This window comes from Chamaea fasciata, unplaced genomic scaffold, assembly GCF_029207755.1.
Source record: "Chamaea fasciata isolate MVZ Bird 193981 ecotype frontalis unplaced genomic scaffold, bChaFas1.0.hap1 SCAF_13, whole genome shotgun sequence".
NCBI lineage: Eukaryota > Metazoa > Chordata > Aves > Passeriformes > Sylviidae > Chamaea > Chamaea fasciata.
Genome location: NW_027094098.1, coordinates 20,181,164 through 20,202,028, shown reverse-complemented (window position 1 = coordinate 20,202,028; position 20,865 = coordinate 20,181,164). Strand labels below are relative to the sequence as shown.

The following is a 20,865-nucleotide window of genomic DNA, read 5'->3' as shown; positions in this document are numbered from 1 at the left end:
TAACCTAATCAATGCCATAGGGCAGTGACTGTAGCAGTTACACTGTGACTAATGTACCCAAAACCTTTTAAGTACAGCAGAAGTTTGATTTCATTTGATTTTCTAATAATTGCTATGAACACACAGACCTGGGGGATGAATGATTGGTGCTGCTGCAGCTGAGACTACGAACAGATGGAATTCTATACAAACAATGAAAATGTTTTTAAAAAATACGTATTTCACAAATGACGAAAAAGGAGTAAAAGTTTATAAGCCAGAAACTCAGAGGTTGCACATTTCCTAACAAACACGTTTATGAGCTTTAAAATCCCACTCAGTGAAGGCAGAAGTGGCACATCTGGGCAAGCCAGGGGCCTCTGCCCCTTGTGCCTCTGAAAAACATCTTCTGGTCTACAGCCCTGGGCTAAAAACGGGGTGTCTGGCCAGGAACATGGGGGTTAGGTGAGCAGGATTTATTTTTAGTAAAAGTATTTCCTTCCCAAGGAAAAACCTGGCTGTTCTTTGGCAGGAGGGGAAAATATTCTCGGAAGTCTGAAGGCAGCAATAAGATGCAGCCGAGGGGGATGAGAGCAGGAGGGGACCCTGGGGTGGGATGTCCCCAGGCTGGGCGTCCCCCAGGGGACACTGCAGCACCACAGCTTGGGTGGTTTGCTCTTGGTTCAAGTCCTGCCATGAAATTCTTACATTTGGGGTTTTTTGGGGGGCAAACTAATTCCAGCTTAGTTGATCCAGAGAGTGATGAGTGAGGTGCACCAGCAACACATTCCCCTGCCCTGGCCCAGCTGGGTTTCAAATTCTCTTTTCCTTCCTTCCCTTCCTGAAATTTGCCTTGGCAGAGGACCCTGAGTGTCACTGGGTGACACCCCAGGGCAGGAATCCCATTGATCTCCTCCTGCACTCAGGGCTCTGTCCAATACACCTGGAAGAGCCCTAAAACAGTCCTTAATTTGGGAGAACCATTTCCTCCCTGTCCCGTGCCAGAACCCCAGCCCAGCTGCCAAGGGTGGATTTCCTTTTTCCAGCTGGAATGCATTTTGTACACCTGCATGATCAGACATCAGAGAGAAATCCTGCAGGGGCGAGCAGGGCAGGGAAAGTGCTGTGCCAGGGATCTGCTGCCTGCTCCCACTCTGCCCTGACAGCAGAGATGCTGCTCCCAGGCAGGAATTCCAGCAGCATCGACAGGCAGGAATTCCAGCAGCATCAACCAGGCAGGAATTCCAGCAGCATCAACCAGGCAGGAATTCCAGCAGGATAAATGAAGCAGGAATTCCAGCAGCACTAACAGGACCAGACGTGGCAGGGATCCCAGCAGCAAAGGGAGCAGTGGAGCACGGGCAGGGAAAGGGCATTTCTGCACATTCAGATCTGGTTTTGCACGAAACCTGCAGATGTGCCCAAACCTTTGCAGTGTGCTGCGGAGTTGTGCAGCTGTCTCCTTCCTCAGCTCCTTCCAGATTCAAATGCAAATCAAATCTGATGGCCCCAGTCTGTAATTTCGTGCTGTGCTATCCTCTGCTATGCGCATCAAGGAAACTAGAAGTGTCTTTGCCATCTATTTTCCTTTTAAATCGGTGGGAAGATTTGCATTAAGACCAGATAAAACCCCTAAATGGGAATCTTGGGGGATTGCGAGATTCTTGCGAAGCAACTTCACAAGAACCAGGATGAAAACTCGGGTGAGAAGAGTTATTGATGGACCTGGTGCTTGCCAAGGAACCTGTCCCTGCCAGGGCCAGCTGGACACAGTCTGCAGGGCTCTGTGCCCAGGGATGTGCTGGTCAGGGTTTGGTGCCCAGGGCTGTGCTGATCAGGGTTCTGTGCCCAAGGATTTGCTGATCCCTCACCCACAGAGGGAAAACAGGGGGAGCACGAGTCACCCACACCTCCTAAACCCTTCCCGAGGCACCGCTGCCCAACGGCACGGCTCAAAAATCCGGGACAAAAATAGAGAATTCTCAAAACACCACACTAGAGCTGTGAACCCTGTGATGGAGCAGAGCAAGCAGGGTGAAGGCCCGGGGTGCAGGGGAAAGGCTTGGGGTCAGGGTGAAGCACTAGGGTCAGGGTGAAGCACTGGGGTCAGGGTGGAGCACTGGGGTCAGGGTGAAGCACTGGGGTCAGGGTGAAGCACTGGGGTCAGGGTGGAGCACTGGGATCAAGGTGAAGCCCCGGGGTGCAGGCTGAATCCCCAGGGTCAGGATGAAGCCCCGGGGTGCAGGCTGAAGCCCCAGGCGCTGCAGAGCCCGTACTCACTGTTGGGGTCCACGTTCTCGCAGAGCTCGGTCTTGGCCTCGCCGTTGGGGCGGTCGCTGGGCTTGTGGGACAGCCGTGAGGACATGGTGGCCGCCGTCACCACCGCCTTGAAGCTGCGCTTGCGCTTCTGCACGTTGAGCTCGGGGTGGAAGATGATGATGTAAACCTTGGGCATGTAGAGCATCCCCAGCGCCACCGACGCGCTCAGGTTCATGGAGATGGTGAGCGTGGTGGTTTGGATGTAGAGCTGTGGGGCGACAGACACGGGTTACACACCGAGGGCTGGGCTGCAGAACCTCAGACACACATACCCACTGACTCCTGACAGAAACACCCACTGACTCCTGACAGAAACACCCACTGACTCCTGACAGAAACACCCACTGATTCCTGACAGAAACACCCACTGACTCCTGACAGAAACACCCACTGATTCCTGACACAAACACCCACTGACTCCTGACAGAAACACCCACTGATTCCTGACAGAAACACCCACTGATTCCTGACACAAACACCCACTGACTCCTGACACAAACACCCACTGACTCCTGACAGAAACACCCACTGACTCCTGACAGAAACACCCACTGATTCCTGACAGAAACACCCACTGACTCCTGACAGAAACACCCACTGATTCCTGACAGAAACACCCACTGACTCCTGACAGAAACACCCACTGACTCCTGACAGAAACACCCACTGATTCCTGACAGAAACACCCACTGATTCCTGACAGAAATACCCACTGATTCCTGACAGAAACACCCACTGATTCCTGACACAAACACCCACTGACTCCTGACAGAAACACCCACTGATTCCTGACACAAACACCCACTGACTCCTGACAGAAACACCCACTGATTCCTGACAGAAACACCCACTGATTCCTGACACAAACACCCACTGACTCCTGACAGAAACACCCACTGACTCCTGACAGAAACACCCACTGATTCCTGACAGAAACACCCACTGATTCCTGACAGAAATACCCACTGATTCCTGACAGAAACACCCACTGACTCCTGACAGAAACACCCACTGATTCCTGACACAAACACCCACTGACTCCTGACAGAAACACCCACTGATTCCTGACAGAAACACCCACTGATTCCTGACACAAACACCCTCTGATTCCTGACAGAAACACCCACTGATTCCTGACACAAACACCCACTGATTCCTGACAGAAACACCCACTGACTCCTGACAGAAACACCCACTGATTCCTGACAGAAACACCCACTGATTCCTGACACAAACACCCTCTGATTCCTGACAGAAACACCCACTGATTCCTGACAGAAATACCCACTGATTCCTCACAGAAACACCCACTGATTCCTGACAGAAACACCCACTGATTCCTGACACAAGCACCCACTGATTCCTGACAGAAACACCCACTGACTCCTGACAGAAACACCCACTGATTCCTGACAGAAATACCCACTGATTCCTGACACAAACACCCTCTGATTCCTGACAGAAACACCCACTGATTCCTGACAGAAACACCCACTGATTCCTGACAGAAACACCCACTGATTCCTGACAGAAATACCCACTGATTCCTGACACAAACACCCTCTGATTCCTGACAGAAACACCCACTGATTCCTGACACAAACACCCACTGATTCCTGACAGAAACACCCACTGACTCCTGACAGAAACACCCACTGACTCCTGACAGAAACACCCACTGATTCCTGACACAAACACCCACTGATTCCTGACAGAAACACCCACTGATTCCTGACAGAAACACCCACTGATTCCTGACACAAACACCCACTGATTCCTGACAGAAACACCCACTGATTCCTGACACAAATACCCACTGATTCCTGACACAAACACCCACTGATTCCTGACACAAATACCCACTGATTCCTGACAGAAACACCCACTGATTCCTGACAGAAACACCCACTGATTCCTGACACAAACACCCACTGACTCCTGACAGAAACACCCACTGACTCCTGACAGAAACACCCACTGATTCCTGACACAAACACCCACTGACTCCTGACAGAAACACCCACTGATTCCTGACAGAAACACCCACTGATTCCTGACACAAACACCCACTGACTCCTGACAGAAACACCCACTGACTCCTGACAGAAACACCCACTGATTCCTGACACAAACACCCACTGACTCCTGACAGAAACACCCACTGATTCCTGACAGAAACACCCACTGACTCCTGACAGAAACACCCACTGATTCCTGACAGACACACCCTCTGATTCCTGACAGAAACACCCACTGATTCCTGACAGAAACACCCACTGATTCCTGACACAAGCACCCACTGATTCCTGACAGAAACACCCACTGACTCCTGACAGAAACACCCACTGATTCCTGACAGAAACACCCACTGACTCCTGACAGAAATACCCACTGATTCCTGACAGAAATACCCACTGATTCCTGACACAAACACCCTCTGATTCCTGACAGAAACACCCACTGATTCCTGACAGAAACACCCACTGATTCCTGACAGAAACACCCACTGATTCCTGACAGAAACACCCACTGATTCCTGACAGAAATACCCACTGATTCCTGACACAAACACCCTCTGATTCCTGACAGAAACACCCACTGATTCCTGACACAAACACCCACTGATTCCTGACAGAAACACCCACTGATTCCTGACAGAAACACCCACTGATTCCTGACACAAACACCCTCTGATTCCTGACAGAAACACCCACTGACTCCTGACAGAAACACCCACTGATTCCTGACAGAAACACCCACTGATTCCTGACAGAAACACCCACTGATTCCTGACACAAACACCCACTGACTCCTGACAGAAACACCCACTGATTCCTGACAGAAACACCCACTGATTCCTGACAGACACACCCTCTGATTCCTGACAGAAACACCCACTGATTCCTGACACAAATACCCACTGATTCCTGACAGAAACACCCACTGATTCCTGACAGAAACACCCACTGATTCCTGACAGAAACACCCACTGATTCCTGACACAAACACCCACTGATTCCTGACAGAAACACCCACTGATTCCTGACACAAACACCCACTGATTCCTGACAGAAACACCCACTGATTCCTGACAGAAATACCCACTGATTCCTGACAGAAATACCCACTGATTCCTGACAGAAATACCCACTGATTCCTGACAGAAACACCCACTGATTCCTGACAGAAACACCCACTGATTCCTGACAGAAACACCCACTGACTCCTGACAGAAACACCCACTGATTCCTGACACAAACACCCACTGATTCCTGACAGAAACACCCACTGATTCCTGACAGAAACACCCACTGATTCCTGACACAAGCACCCACTGATTCCTGACAGAAACACCCACTGATTCCTGACAGAAACACCCACTGACTCCTGACAGAAACACCCACTGATTCCTGACACAAACACCCTCTGATTCCTGACAGAAACACCCACTGACTCCTGACAGAAACACCCACTGATTCCTGACAGAAACACCCACTGACTCCTGACACAAGCACCCACTGATTCCTGACAGAAACACCCACTGATTCCTGACAGAAATACCCACTGATTCCTGACACAAGCACCCACTGATTCCTGACAGAAACACCCACTGATTCCTGACACAAGCACCCACTGATTCCTGACAGAAACACCCACTGATTCCTGACAGAAATACCCACTGATTCCTGACACAAGCACCCACTGATTCCTGACAGAAACACCCACTGATTCCTGACAGAAACACCCACTGATTCCTGACAGAAACACCCACTGACTCCTGACACAAACACCCACTGATTCCTGACAGAAACACCCACTGACTCCTGACAGAAACACCCACTGATTCCTGACACAAACACCCACTGATTCCTGACAGAAACACCCACTGATTCCTGACAGAAACACCCACTGATTCCTGACACAAGCACCCACTGATTCCTGACAGAAACACCCACTGATTCCTGACAGAAACACCCACTGATTCCTGACACAAGCACCCACTGATTCCTGACAGAAACACCCACTGATTCCTGACAGACACACCCTCTGATTCCTGACAGAAACACCCACTGATTCCTGACACAAATACCCACTGATTCCTGACAGAAACACCCACTGATTCCTGACAGAAACACCCACTGATTCCTGACAGAAACACCCACTGATTCCTGACACAAACACCCACTGATTCCTGACAGAAACACCCACTGATTCCTGACACAAACACCCACTGATTCCTGACAGAAACACCCACTGATTCCTGACAGAAATACCCACTGATTCCTGACAGAAATACCCACTGATTCCTGACACAAGCACCCACTGATTCCTGACAGAAACACCCACTGATTCCTGACACAAACACCCACTGATTCCTGACAGAAACACCCACTGATTCCTGACACAAACACCCACTGATTCCTGACAGAAACACCCACTGATTCCTGACAGAAATACCCACTGATTCCTGACAGAAACACCCACTGATTCCTGACAGAAATACCCACTGATTCCTGGCACAAATACCCACTGACTCCTGACAGAAACACCCACTGATTCCTGACAGAAACACCCACTGATTTCTGATCAGTCTGCATGTGTTACACACCTTGGGCAGGGCTGCAGCAGTTCAAACAGAAATATCCACTTGGAAAGGGATTTTTAATCTGTCTGCTTGTGTAACGCACTACAGGCAGGGGCTGCCGACCTTCAGACATAATTACCCACCACAAATACCCACTGGAAAGAGATTTCTAACCAGTCGGAATGTGTTACACACCACGGGCAGGGGCTGCAGCACTTCAGCCATAAATACGCTTTGTAAAGTAATCTTTAACCACTTAATGTGTGTTACACATCGGGCCTGGCCAGCCTGCAGCAGCTCACACACAAACACCCATTTTACACCGATTTTTGACCAGTTTGCAATGAAGATGTGTGAGCTGAGACCTCTGCACTGCAGCCACTGTGATGTCCCACGCAAATGCACCAACAGCCTCGGCGCAGGAGACCTGCAGTGGCATTACCACAATTCCCACAGCAAGTCCTGGCACGGCTTTGGCTCATTGATTTAGAGTGCAGATCAGATTTGGGCTGAAATAGTTCTGATATAAATTAGGGTTCAGCTGAGCTGTAAGTTATAGAAGAGAAGCTATAATAACACATTATTATAGCTTCTCTTGTGGAAGATAAGCAATAATAATAATAATCAGTAGAAATTTCTGACTTTTAAAAACATGGAGCAAGGTGGGATTTTCTTCTTTTAACTGTATTTCAATTCTCCACAATTCACGGAAATAACTCTGCAGAGGGTACACAACAATTTCTGTGCCTGTGACGCTCAGCTGTGCTCATTATTGTGAAAAAATATTTTCAACCCAGAGAACAGGTACTGAGATGAGTATTCAAAGAAACCACAGGGATTAAAAAATGCACTCGGCAAACCCACAGGGGTAGAAAAGCCTTTTTCACCCCCTTTTTAAAAACCTGTCTTTTCAGAGGACACACGTAACAGATAAACCAGAACAATTCTCAGGACTTTGGAGGACTCAGCACAATTAAAGGCCCAGAGACAGCACAGGACAGGTGTGAGGGAGCTGGAGAGGCAGCAGCGTCCCTGCCCATCCTCTCCAGAAACTGAACATACAGGCGATCCAGAGAGACGGGAAAAGCATCACACACAGGAGGGCGGCTGCTTCAGAACACTCTTTCCTCCTCTCCTCATGCAGTGCTCCTCAGGCTGAGCTGCTGATGGAAAAACTCTGAGAGCAACACGGACGCCTCCAGCCTTGCCCTCAGGGCGTCCTAAAGCCACTTCGGGGGGAGCTTTCACCTCCACACCCAGCTCCTCAAATGTCCCCAGAACTCCGTCTGCCCCTGGCACCGAGAGCCCCCACACATTAATTTTTATATATTTAATTTTTTATATTTAATTTTAATATATTTAATTGCAATATATTTGATTTTAATAGATTTATTTTTGACAAATTTAATTTTGATATGTTTAACTTTGATATATTTATTTTTATTTACTTAGTTGTAATATATTTAATTTTAATATATTAAATTTTAATATATTTAATTTTAATATATTTTGGTTTTGATTAATTTAATTTTGATATATTTATTCGTGATAGATTTATTTATTTAATTCTAATATATTTAATGTTAATTTTTTAAATTTTTTAATAAATTTAATTTTGATTTATTTATTTAATTCCAATATGTTTAATTTTAATACATTTAAATTTTTGATAAATTTAATTTGATCTATTTAATTTTGATATAGTTATTTATTTAATTCCAATGTGTTTAATTTTAATACGTTTAATTTTTTGACAAATTTAATTTGATCTATTTGATTTTGATACCTTTAATTAGGGCCATTCTGCACCAGTGCCCTCCCCAGGCACAGGCTGCCGCCCCAGGGGCCGCCCCAGTGGGGACCTGGCCTGACTGGGAGCTGCCTCACCCCGGGGGTCTTTGGACCCCACACTTTCCCCTTAATCCGGGCTGCTGCAGGGGCTGCGCAGCCCTTGGAATTCATTCTTACTTTCCCCGCTGGAAGGGGGTCGAAGGTGAAATGGTGATTTAGCCGAAGGGGTCTCTGGCAGCATCCCAGCAGAGTTCCCACCTTGCAGACGCCGATGGGAGATAAAAGGCGAGGGAGAAAAGAGCGTTCGTAGAACAAGGAGGGCTGAGTGACACACAAAGCTTCTCATGACAAATGGGAGCAGCGCGAAGATAAGGGAAACTAATAGATATGCTTATTATGCAGAGCCTCAGTTTTATGTGTTTTATCTCTGCTTTGTGGTTTTACCAGCCAGACATAAAAATGCAGTTTACGTGAAACTGTTTCATTCCTTATTTCACTTCTTCTGATAAATTCCGGGGAAGCATTTTAGATGAATGCAAATGGGTGACTTAAAGTACAAAGGATCAGATCTAACCGACAATGGGGCTCTAATAACTCATGCGTGCCTTTTACAGCCGGCTGCTGAACCTGGCAGCTCCCGAACCTGGGATTAAATTAAGAAATTAAGATGCAGATTTAGTGAGAGATGCTCGAACTTGACGTGAATGAGAAGTGGGACCGAGGGTGTTCAGCCGGGAGGGGAGGAGGCTCTGGGGTGGCAGCGCTGTGGCCCTGCAGTGCCGGAGGGAGCTGCAGGGAGCTGGGGACAGAGCACTGACCAGGGATGGAGGGACAGCACACAGGGAATGAGGGCAGGGCTGGATGGGAGATTGGCATTAAATCCTTCCCTGGCGGGGTGGCACAGGGTGCCCAGAGCAGCTGGGGCTGCCCCTGGAGCCCTGGCAGTGCCCAGGCCAGGTTGGATCCACCTGGGACAGCGGGAGGTGTCCCTGCCATGGCACGGGTGGCACTGGATGAGCTTTTCCCTTCCATCCCATCCCATGATGTTGCCAGAGGAAATCCAGGCTTCTCTCTAAACCCAACCTGGTGTTGGCCTCCCAGGCCGCTCCCCTGGAGGGTTTGAAGCCACATCTGCGCTGACAGAAGGACAAAGTCATTCTGCAGGGTCACCCTCACTGGAATCTCCTCTTCTCTCAAGCAGACTCCTGACTTTTGACAAATCTGAACTTCACACGCGGCTGCAAATGCAGCGGCTTTGAAGCAAGCACTGGAGAAAACCCAACCCCGAGGACATCATTCGCATGCAAAAGCACCTAGATTTTATCACTTCTTTTACATAAGTGATTTCCATTTGAATTTTAGATTTTTATGTTTTCCAGATTCTTGCTTTATTCATGCAAATCACAAAAATTGCCTTCAAAACCTTGAGAGAAAATTGGACTGGCCTGGAATACACACATCTGATAACGGGCAATTTTTACAGAACAAAATCCATCAGTGGCAGATTTTGCATGAACTGTGATTTCCCCGGGAAGCATGGCAGGGTCAGGCCTCTGTCCCTGCCAGCCCAGGAGAGATTTCCAGCTGCTGGGCCAGGAGAACTGAACGCACAGTTTATATCACAACAACTCAGAGCTTTGAGAAGTCCCTTCAGGAGTAAGAAATCCGTTTTGCAGGCTAAAGCTTTGCCTTCAGTCTAATCAGGAGCAACTGCTCCTCTTTTCTAATTCAGCTTTCTAATTATGCACTGAATTGTGTTATGTTGCAATATGGAAATAAAGTGGTAACTGGAGATATTTTTGGGCTCGCGCTATTACAAGCCAATTTATCTCACTTTTATATGGGAATTAAAACAAATGTTCTTACAGATGAAGTAGATGGTTTATAAATCTCCCAGAAGGCTTTTCCAGGTCATCCGAAGATTCTATCTCATTCTCTACATTATGTTGTGCAAATATAAGAATGAGAAACACTTTTTAATAAAAATTAAAATTAGCTTCCCCTGCGCCACGTGTTTGCAGAAACATGGGAGTGAAAGGACCTGAATGCAAATGTGCCCTGGGACATTTCGGTGTGCAAGGGGTGGGTGAGGGCCCTCCACCCTCCTTCAGGAGCTCACTGGGAGCCCCAAACCCAGCAGGACATGTTCCCGCTCCCTCGGACGAGCTGATTCGTGCAGGTTCAGGCAGTGACAGCTCCGTCCTCCCGGGGCTGCAGCGGGAAATGGGAACTGCACGCGGGGAGCAGCCCTGCCGGCTCCTGCCTCATCCCTGAGCTCCTTCCCCAGCCAAAGGTTCCCGGATGGGGTGATGATGCAAATCCCCGTGAGGTATTCACAGACCCCTGCGCTCCTGTGCCCCTCAGCCTGGCCGTTCCCATGAACACAACCACCCGCTTCCCCTGCGGAGGTGCAGTGACCCCCCGGAACCCCCGGAACCCCCCGGAACCCCCAGGGCCAGGGGGGCAGCAGCCCTGCGGGAAGGGAGGTGCTCGGGAAGCTGGACAAGTGTCAGGGGCCATAAACAACTGCCCGGAGCCGGGCTGATCACAGTTACCGCAGCAGAAACAGCAGGGCAGGCACACAGGGCCTCTGCGGGGAGGCTGCGGGGTGGCTGTGGGGTGGCTGTGGGGTGGCTGTGGGATGGCTGTGGGATGGCTGTGGGATGGCTGTGGGATGGCTGTGGGGTGGCTGCGGGGTGGCTGTGGGATGGCTGTGGGATGGCTGTGGGATGGCTGTGGGGTGGCTGCGGGGTGGCTGTGGGATGGCTGTGGGATGGCTGTGGGGTGGCTGTGGGATGGCTGTGGGATGGCTGTGGGATGGCTGTGGGGTGGCTGTGGGGTGGCTGCGGGGTGGCTGTGGGGTGGCTGTGGGGTGGCTGTGGGGTGGCTGTGGGGTGGTTGTGGGGTGGCTGCGGGGTGGCTGCGGGGTGGCTGCGGGGTGGCTGCGGGGTGGCTGCGGGGTGGCTGTGGGGTGGTTGTGGGGTGGCTGTGGGATGGCTGTGGGATGGCTGTGGGGTGGCTGTGGGGTGGCTGTGGGGAGGCTGCGGGGTGGCTGTGGGATGGCTGTGGGGTGGCTGTGGGGTGGCTGCGGGGTGGCTGTGGGATGGCTGTGGGGTGGCTGTGGGGTGGCTGTGGGGTGGCTGTGGGGTGACTGCGGGGTGGCTGTGGGGTGGCTGTGGGGTGGCTGTGGGATGGCTGTGGGGTGGCTGTGGGATGGCTGTGGGGTGGCTGTGGGATGGCTGTGGGGTGGCTGTGGGATGGCTGTGGGGTGGCTGCGGGGTGGCTGTGGGGTGGCTGCAGGGTGGCTGTGGGGAGGCTGCGGGGTGGCTGTGGGGTGGCTGCGGGGTGGCTGTGGGGAGGCTGCGGGGTGGCTGTGGGGTGGCTGTGGGATGACTGCGGGGTGGCTGCGGGTTGGCTGTGGGATGGCTGCGGGGTGGCTGCGGGTTGGCTGTGGGATGGCTGCGGGGTGGCTGTGGGGTGGCTGCGGGGTGGCTGTGGGGTGGCTGTGGGGTGGCTGTGGGGTGGCTGTGGGGTGGCTGTGGGGTGGCTGTGGGGTGGCTGTGGGGAGGCTGCGGGGTGGCTGTGGGGTGGCTGTGGGGTGGCTGTGGGGTGGCTGTGGGATGGCTGTGGGGTGGCTGTGGGGTGGTTGTGGGATGGCTGTGGGATGGCTGTGGGGTGGCTGCGGGGTGGCTGTGGGGTGGCTGCAGGGTGGCTGCGGGGTGGCTGTGGGGTGGTTGTGGGATGGCTGTGGGATGGCTGTGGGGTGGCTGCGGGGTGGCTGTGGGGTGGCTGCAGGGTGGCTGCGGGGTGGCTGTGGGATGGCTGTGGGATGGCTGTGGGATGGCTGCGGGGTGGCTGTGGGGTGGCTGTGGGGAGGCTGCGGGGTGGCAGTGATCGGTGCCACCATTTCATTATCAATTCTGTGCCTGGCAATGATACCAAAGGTGACACTGAAGGATGGGATGGGATTTTGGGGTCAGGAAATGTCCCTTCAGTGGCTGCCTGTTGTGCAGCCGGGCGGTGCTGGGGTGCCCAAAGAGCCCCAGTGCTCCTGGCCAGGCTCGGGGAATGGGCTGCACATCCCAAAACCTCCCAGTGCTTTGGGTGGGAAGGGACCTTAAATCCCACCCAAGGCCACCCGTGCCATGGCAGGGACACCTCCCACTGTCCCAGGGACACCTCCCACTGTCCCAGGCTGCTCCAACCTCAATGTCCAGCCTGGCCTGGGGCACTGCCAGGGATCCAGGGGCAGCCACAGCTGCTCTGGGCACCCTGTGCCAGGGCCTCCCACCCTCCCAGGGAACAATTCCTGCCCAATGTCCAATTTGTGCCAACAAAATGAGAATTCCTCAAACAGGAGCATCGAAACCACCAACTTGCTGAGGGCAGAACCATGTCCCAGGCCCCGTGGCAGCAGGGCACAGGACGCAGGGGTGCTGTGAGGGATCATGTCCCAGCGTGTTCCTGGCGGCAGGAGGCTCAGCTGTCAAAAGGAGAACTCAGTCATAATCCCAGAGAGTCACACCTGCGGAGGCCACAGGCAAAGGCAGCCAGCACGGAGTAAACAGGACTAAAAGGACAAATTCCCAATTCCCAGTGCCTGCACGGTGAAACTGCTCCTGCTGCTGTCACCTTGTCAGAGCCGCCGCTCATTTCCACGTCCCAGGAGCACCGAGTTTTCCAGCTTGTGGTTCACAGGCACACGTGGAGGAGAGCTGAAGTGAACGTCTGTATTTTAAATATCTCAGCTATTCCAGCTAAATATTTTCTACAGCTTGTTCCCTTATATTAGGGACTTCCTTATGCAAGAAATTTGCATGCACCAAAAATAAACGTTTATGGGTTGTACCCACAACTCGGGTGAGAATTCAGAATAGCAAACACTGAAGCACTTGCTCTGAGGGTTCTGATGCAGATGCAGAAGAGGAGGGATTTTGCTCCTCCAGCCTGCAAGAGAAGCTCTAACAGCTTATCTGGAAGGAAATTAAATTAGCCAGATAATTGGAGAGAGCAGCAATGGAAAAGCAAGTGCTGCTTTCAAACAGCATCTGATGACTGGGAGAGGAACTGGAGCAGCAACAGAGGCAGCCCCACAAGTCACACGGATCATACAGACAATATTCAGCGGGTTCCTCCCCTGCCTTGGCTCTCTCTGGCAGCCACAGAGACAACAAAGGTGCCCAGGAACTGCCTGGAGCCACCTGGGAAACGCTGAGCCAAGGGACGAACAGCGCTGGCCCTGGGGACTGCGGGTGTTTGGAGCTGCTGCCTCCCTGAACTGATTCCACTGTCCTTGGGCAGAGCCTGGGCAGGGTCAGGGATGTTCAGGAAGGAGCTGCCCTGCAGGGACAGGGGTCATCCTGCAGGGACAGAGGTCACCCTGCAGGGACACGGGTCACCCTGCAGGGATAGGGGTCACCCTGCAGGGACAGGGGTCACCCTGCAGGGACAGGGGTCACCCTGCAGGGATAGGGGTCACCCTGCAGGGACACGGGTCACCCTGCAGGGACAGGGGTCATCCTGCAGGGACAGGGGTCACCCTGCAGGGACAGGGGTCACCCTGCAGGGACACGGGTCACCCTGCAGGGACACGGGTCACCCTGCAGGGATAGGGGTCATCCTGCAGGGACAGGGGTCACCCTGCAGGGACAGGGGTCATCCTGCAGGGACAGGGGTCACCCTGCAGGGACAGGGGTCATCCTGCAGGGATAGGGGTCACCCTGCAGGGACAGGGGTCATCCTGCAGGGACAGGGGTCACCCTGCAGGGATAGGGGTCATCCTGCAGGGACAAAGGTCATCCTGCAGGGACAGGGGTCACCCTGCAGGGACAGGGGTCACCCTGCAGGGATAGGGGTCACCCTGCAGGGACAGGGGTCATCCTGCAGGGACAGGGGTCATCCTGCAGGGACAAAGGTCACCCTGCAGGGAGAGGGGTCACCCTGCAGGGACAGGGGTCACCCTGCAGGGACAGGGGGTCTGCAGTGAGGTCTGTGTGTCCCTGCACTGCCCAGGAGAAGCTCTGCCTCCCTTTGGGCTCCTCTGTGTGCCCGTGGCACCGAGCTCTGCCCTGCTCTGCCGGCTGCTGTCCCTGCTGGGTGACATCCTGTGCCCACAGCAGGTGCAGGGACGGGCTGTGAGCCCTGTCCTGCCCGGGGGAGGAGGAGCCCTCCCTGCAGGCCCACGGCAGGGACAGTGACAACAGAGGGACACAGACAGCCCCACGACAGGGACAGTGACAAGAGGGACAGAGACCTGCACGTCCCTCTCCTGGCTTTCCTTCCCTGCTGATTACACATCCACAGGCGAGGGATGGGATCTGCAGTGGATGGGGTGTCCCCACAGGAGCGCAGCTGTCCCCAGCTGTCCCCAGTGCAGTGTCCCCGCAGCAGGAGCGTCCTGAGACCTCCCCAGCCCCAGGGGTCTGGGGGTGAGCCGGGACTGCAGGCACAGCAGGGCTTGGCTGGATTTCAGGCATGGCCAGAGGGAAGAGCTCCAGCAGTCCCATTATCAATCCTCAGGACTGTCTGGCATGTCTTGCTCGGCACTGCTGTTTGTGATCAAAGCTCTAAAGTAAGTTACACATCACTGAGAGAGACAAACACAAAGTGCAGCAGGAGCAATGTACATCCTCAACCTCCATTATTAAAATAATGGCTTTTCCCTCTCTCACGGGCTGAGCACTTGGCTTTTCCGAGCTAGAAATAATTCTTCATCTGTCACTTCTTCCAAAAAAACAAAGAACAACAACAAAAAAAAAATAAATAAAAGGAAAGGAAAGAAAGAGAAAGCCTTCATTTCATTGCTCCCTCCTGCCACTGCACTGCTAAATTGACTGACACACAATCTTGGCATTTTCGGGCATTCAGAGCCAGGCTCTGGCTGCTGCTGTAAATCATATTTCTCCACACTTATTGCATTTTATTCATTTTATACATGACCAGAGATTAGAGTTCAAATGAAACAGATTTTGCCATCCTTCTTCTATTGCAAACGTCACCAGGCTAGAAATCTTTAATTTCACTCACTTCAACTATTGAATAATTCAATGAAAAGGGAGAAAAAACCACCAACCCTGCAACCCTCAGTTCGGGATTCTGAGGAGAATAAAGTGAGACCCCCAGGGCTGCGTCTCCCCCAGGGCACACACAGTGTCCCCAAAGGCACACACAATGTCCCCAAGGGCACACGCAATTTCCCTAAAGGCACACACAATGTCCCTAAAGGCACACACAGTGTCCCCAGGGCACACACAGTGTCCCCAAAGGCACACACAGTGTCCCCAGGGGCACACACAGTGTCCCCAAAGGCACACACAGTGTCCCTAAAGGCACACACAGTGTCCCCAGGGCACACACAGTGTCCCCAAAGGCACACACAGTGTCCCCAGGGCACACACAGTGTCCCTAAAGGCACACACAGTGTCCCCAGGGCACACACAGTGTCCCCAAAGGCACACACAGTGTCCCCAGGGCACACACAGTGTCCCCAGGGCACACACAATGTCCCTAAAGGCACACACAATGTCCCTAAAGGCACACACAGTGTCCCCAGGGCACACACAATGTCCCTAAAGGCACACACAATGTCCCCAAGGGCACACACAGTGTCCCCAAGGGCACACGCAATTTCCCTAAAGCCACACACAATGTCCCTAAAGGCACACACAGTGTCCCCAGGGCACACACAGTGTCCCCAAAGGCACACACAGTGTCCCCAAGGGCACACGCAATGTCCCCAAGGGCACACACAATGTCCCTAAAGGCACACACAGTGTCCCCAAAGGCACACACAGTGTCCCCAGGGGTACACACAGTGTCCCCAGGGCACACACAATGTCCCTAAAGGTACACACAGTGTCCACAAAGGCACACACAGTGTCCCCAGGGCACACACAGTGTCCCCAGGGGTACACACTGCCCCCTCTGGACCAGGTTTCTCCCAGCCCTGCCATCACCAACATCCGCAGATGCCCAAACCCCCAGCCTCAGTTTTAGGAGAGCAGCTGTGGAAGCTCCTGGAGCATTCCAGCAGAGCAGCCACGGCCCCCCAGCACCGCAGGAAGCCCTGGGATTTCCCAGCAATATCCCCAGGATCAAATATTGCTTTTAAGGGTGGAGCCAGGCAGCCTCCCCACATACACACCCCCTCCTTCCTCACCAAAGAGCTGCACAGAGAACACCAGGCAAGGCTCTCTTGCAAGCTTTCTTAAATTATTGAAGCGTCCCAGAGCAGAAAATAAACTCAGGCCAAACGATTTTAGCACAATTCCATTCACCTGAGATGGAGGAATGAGCACGAGGAGTATCAGGGGCAGGTGTTGATGATAAGATAAAGACACAAACAAAGTGCAAGTCAACGTGTGTGTAAGTAAACACACAGATGGGTAACTCGGAACGGGACGGCCTCCAGAAATGGCCACGTGTGAGAAATCACTTCTGGAGGATCTGACACGCCGAGAAACCACAACTTTCAGCCCAAAAACACAACCAAGGGGGGGCTGGAGGGAGGAACAAGCAGGACGGGACCTCACAGCCTGGAGCTGGGATTGGACAATTAAACCCCGATGTTCAAATGGACCAAAACTTATAAAAGTGTGAGACCTGGTGACCGTTTGTCCATTTTGTGACCATTTTGTGACCTTTTTGGGACCATTTTGGGACCATTTTGTGACCTTTTTGTGACCATTTTGTGACCTTTTTGGGTCCATTTTGGGACCATTTTGTGACCTTTTTGTGACCATTTTGTGACCTTTTTGGGTCCATTTTGGGTCCACCGTGGGTGTAGCCCTGGCCAGGCTCTCGTCCTGCCCAAGGTGTGTCCTAAAGGCCTTTCAATAACGGAACAGCGGGATGGAAACCCACCAGCAGGAGCTCCTGCCAGCCCCTCTGGCTCCCGGCTCGGCTCTGCCCCCCAGGGACCCCCTGGGTGTGGGCAGGGAGGTCCTGGGGTGCACAGGGGGCTCCTGGCCGGGGTCCAGCTCCCTCCTCCCGGCCAGAGCAGCTCCAGCAGCAGCTCCAGGATGTGCCCAGGTTGTCATGGCAATGGGAACTCTGCGAGTGCTGAGCTCTGCCAGCTGCAGCTTTGCCTTGACAGCACTGACAAACACTGCCAAAATTATCCTCGGCCTGCAGAGGGGAGGCACCAAGGCCCTGATGGTTCTCTCTGCACTCAGGCTCCGGCCCGGGGGTTGCAGTTGTGTTTTACTGCCCAGTAAATCAGGCAGCCACACGTCAGGACAGCAAGCAGCCCTCTCACTTAAGGCATTCAGGTCTTACAAAATTAAATCCAGAATCCAGAATAAATACGAGCGTTGCTGAGTTCCCCAACCACACACAGTAATTCACAGTGAGAAAACAAAGCGGAAGGAACACGTCAAGCCTTCAGCCAGCCTTGCCAGAGGGGCTGGCCAGGCCAGCAGGGCAAGGCAGCCCCAGGACAGGGTTTCTCCTGCTCTGCCTGGGGCTCAAATCGAGCTCTAATCAAGTGTCCATTCCGCTCAGGCTCTCCTGACCTGTCCATGTGCAGTCCTGCCAGGATGAAAACCTGGCTATGTGAGCCCAGGCCGTGCCCCTAAACCAGAGCAGAGATCCCCACAGAAGGTTCACCTCACAGAGCAAGCTCCAACGCTCCTTTTTCTGTCCTTTCACTCCAGTTCTGCCTCCCCTGATCCAGCCATGTGAATGTTTGATTTATGTCCAGCCAGCCTGGCCCACTTGGAAGGCTTTCCCTGAGATCAAACTGCTCTTTTGCTGAGACACTCCAGTTAATAAATTCCCTTTGCCTCCACTTGCTTCAGCAACTGAACATCCTCCATCTCCTGACACACAGGGCTCTCAAAACTCACCCCAAACCTTTCCCCATCCAAAATGAAACCCTCTGCCCTTCCCAGAGGAGCAAAACTTATTCTCCTGCGGGGCTGGGTGCCAGCGCTTCGCTGAGCACACCACCCTGGCCCCACAGCTGGCTCACACCCTCGGGTCAGTGCAGCTGAGCCCTGGCCCTGCCGTGGGAGCTGCCCAGCCCCACAGCCTCTGGGAGTCACCGGTGTCACCAGCTGGGCAGGTTTCCTGGAGAATCCACCCAGTTTCCTCTTGGTTTGACCACTCCAGGGTGTTTATTTCTGGGAGCAGGTCCTTCACGTGCAACCCGTGCCCCTCCTTTCTGGTTCCTGGCTGAGGGGAAGAGCCTCCATCCAGCCCTCCCTGGGGGCTGCTGAGCCCCAGAACCCCTGAGGAGGTTGGAAAAGACCCCCAAGAGCAGCCCCTGGCTGATCCGTGCCCTGTCACCCAGCCCAGAGCCCCGAGTCCAGGGAGGGTGACCCCCCCACTGCCCTTCGTACTGACCCAACCCAGCATTCCCAGTGCGCATTCCCAGTGCATTCCTAGCATGCATTCCCAGTGCATTCCCAGTGTGCATTCCCAGTGTGCATTCCCAGTGCATTCCCAGTGTACATTCCCAGTGCGCATTCCCAGTGTGCATTCCCAGTGTGCATTCCCAGTGCATTCCCAGTGTGCATTTCCAGTGTGCATTCCCAGTGTGCATTCCCACTGCATTCCCAGTGCATTCCCAGTGTGCATTCCCACTGCATTCCCAGTGCATTCCCAGTGTACATTCCCAGTGCATTCCCAGTGCATTCCCAGTGTGCATTCCCAGTGTGCATTCCCAGTGCATTCCCAGTGTACATTCCCAGTGCGCATTCCCAGTGCGCATTCCCAGTGCGCATTCCCAGTGTGCATTCCCAGTGCATTCCCAGTGCATTCCCAGTGTACATTCCCAGTGCATTCCCAGTGCACATTCCCAGTGCATTCCCAGTGTGCATTTCCAGTGTGCATTCCCAGTGTGCATTCCCAGTGCATTCCCAGTGCATTCCCAGTGCATTCCCAGTGTGCATTTCCAGTGTGCATTCCCAGTGTGCAATCCCAGTGCATTCCCAGTGCATTTCCAGTGTACATTTCCAGTGCGCATTCCCAGTGTGCATTCCCAGTGTGCATTCCCAGTGCATTCCCAATGCACATTCCCAGTGCATTCCCAGTGCATTCCCATTGTGCATTCCCAGCATGCATTCCCAGTGCATTCCCAATGCACATTCCCAGTGCATTCCCAGTGCATTCCCAGTGCACATTCCCAGTGCATTCCCAGCTCAGCCAGTGTGCAGAGCCTCAAACCAACCCCACAAAACACTCCTTGCCCACCTAACGCCCCAGAGGTGCCCGATGGCCCCAGCCCTGCCCCGCCCCACCACTGGCTGTGGTCACTTCACTCCCCCCAGAGCTACGAATCCCAAAAAATCAGTTGGAATCTTTCAATGTCAGTGGAGTTTGACCCGGGCCCATGTGGAGAATCTATTCCATATATTTGCATACAAAGTAAGATCTAATTCTGCTCAGAGACCTTCAGGGGAATTTGAAGTGCAAGTGTCAGCGCAGGAGGGGAGAGGGAAGGGATAATCCCACACTTATTACTTCTCTTTAAAGACCTTTGGAGCAGAGCACTGGCAGTAAAAAGCACTGACAAATACACATGACATGAAGCAAGCCATTTGTTCAGTGACTTTTGAAATGATAATGTAATTATTAGTTAAACCAGAGCATTTCCATATTGCTTTGGCCACTTAGAGAAAACTTATTTGTGGCTGGACATGGCCTGTGCCACCACAGCGCTGGGTACGGAGTGTGGGATGTGCGGGGGGGCTAAAGGCTGCAGCCAAGCACCCAGCAATCCATTTATTCTTATAACTGCGTTATGTATTTATTCATTTATTGATTTATTAGCATGGCCAGAGCAGCTGTGGCTGGCCCTTGATCCCTGGCAGCGCCCAAGGCCAGGTTGGACACTGGGGTTGGAGCAGCCTGGGGCAGTGGGAGGTGTCCCTGCCATGGCAGGGGTGGCACTGGGTGGGATTTAAGGTCCCTCTCAACTCAAACCATTCCATGAAAATGATTTCACTTGCTGAAGGATGATGTGAACAGGGAGTGTGGGAAGAATGGAAGATTCCTGGATGAGGCAGCAGAGCCTTTGCTCCTGACCAGCCACGGTTAGGAGTTTAAACCCTGGCACAGGGAAAACAATTCCTTGTATTAAAGAAAAGCAATTGAAACGTCCAAACAATAATAATAAAAAACCGATCAGACATGCGGTGAGGGCAGCACTGAAGCCCCACACAGGCTGGAGCCACACGTGGCTGCCCAGA

The 20,865-nt window shown here is 52.8% G+C and overlaps 1 protein-coding gene across 2 annotated transcripts in view; it reads right to left on the bottom strand.

Moving 5' to 3' along the window:
• The window catches only part of GRM7 (glutamate metabotropic receptor 7), a 189,632-nt gene that overhangs the window by 17,817 nt on the left and 150,950 nt on the right, over positions 1-20,865 (bottom strand). For both annotated transcript variants that reach the window (XM_066195683.1, XM_066195684.1), the window contains exon 9: positions 2,260-2,506. In XM_066195683.1, coding sequence (XP_066051780.1) covers positions 2,260-2,506 — 247 coding nt within the window. The remainder of the gene's footprint in view (positions 1-2,259; positions 2,507-20,865) is intronic.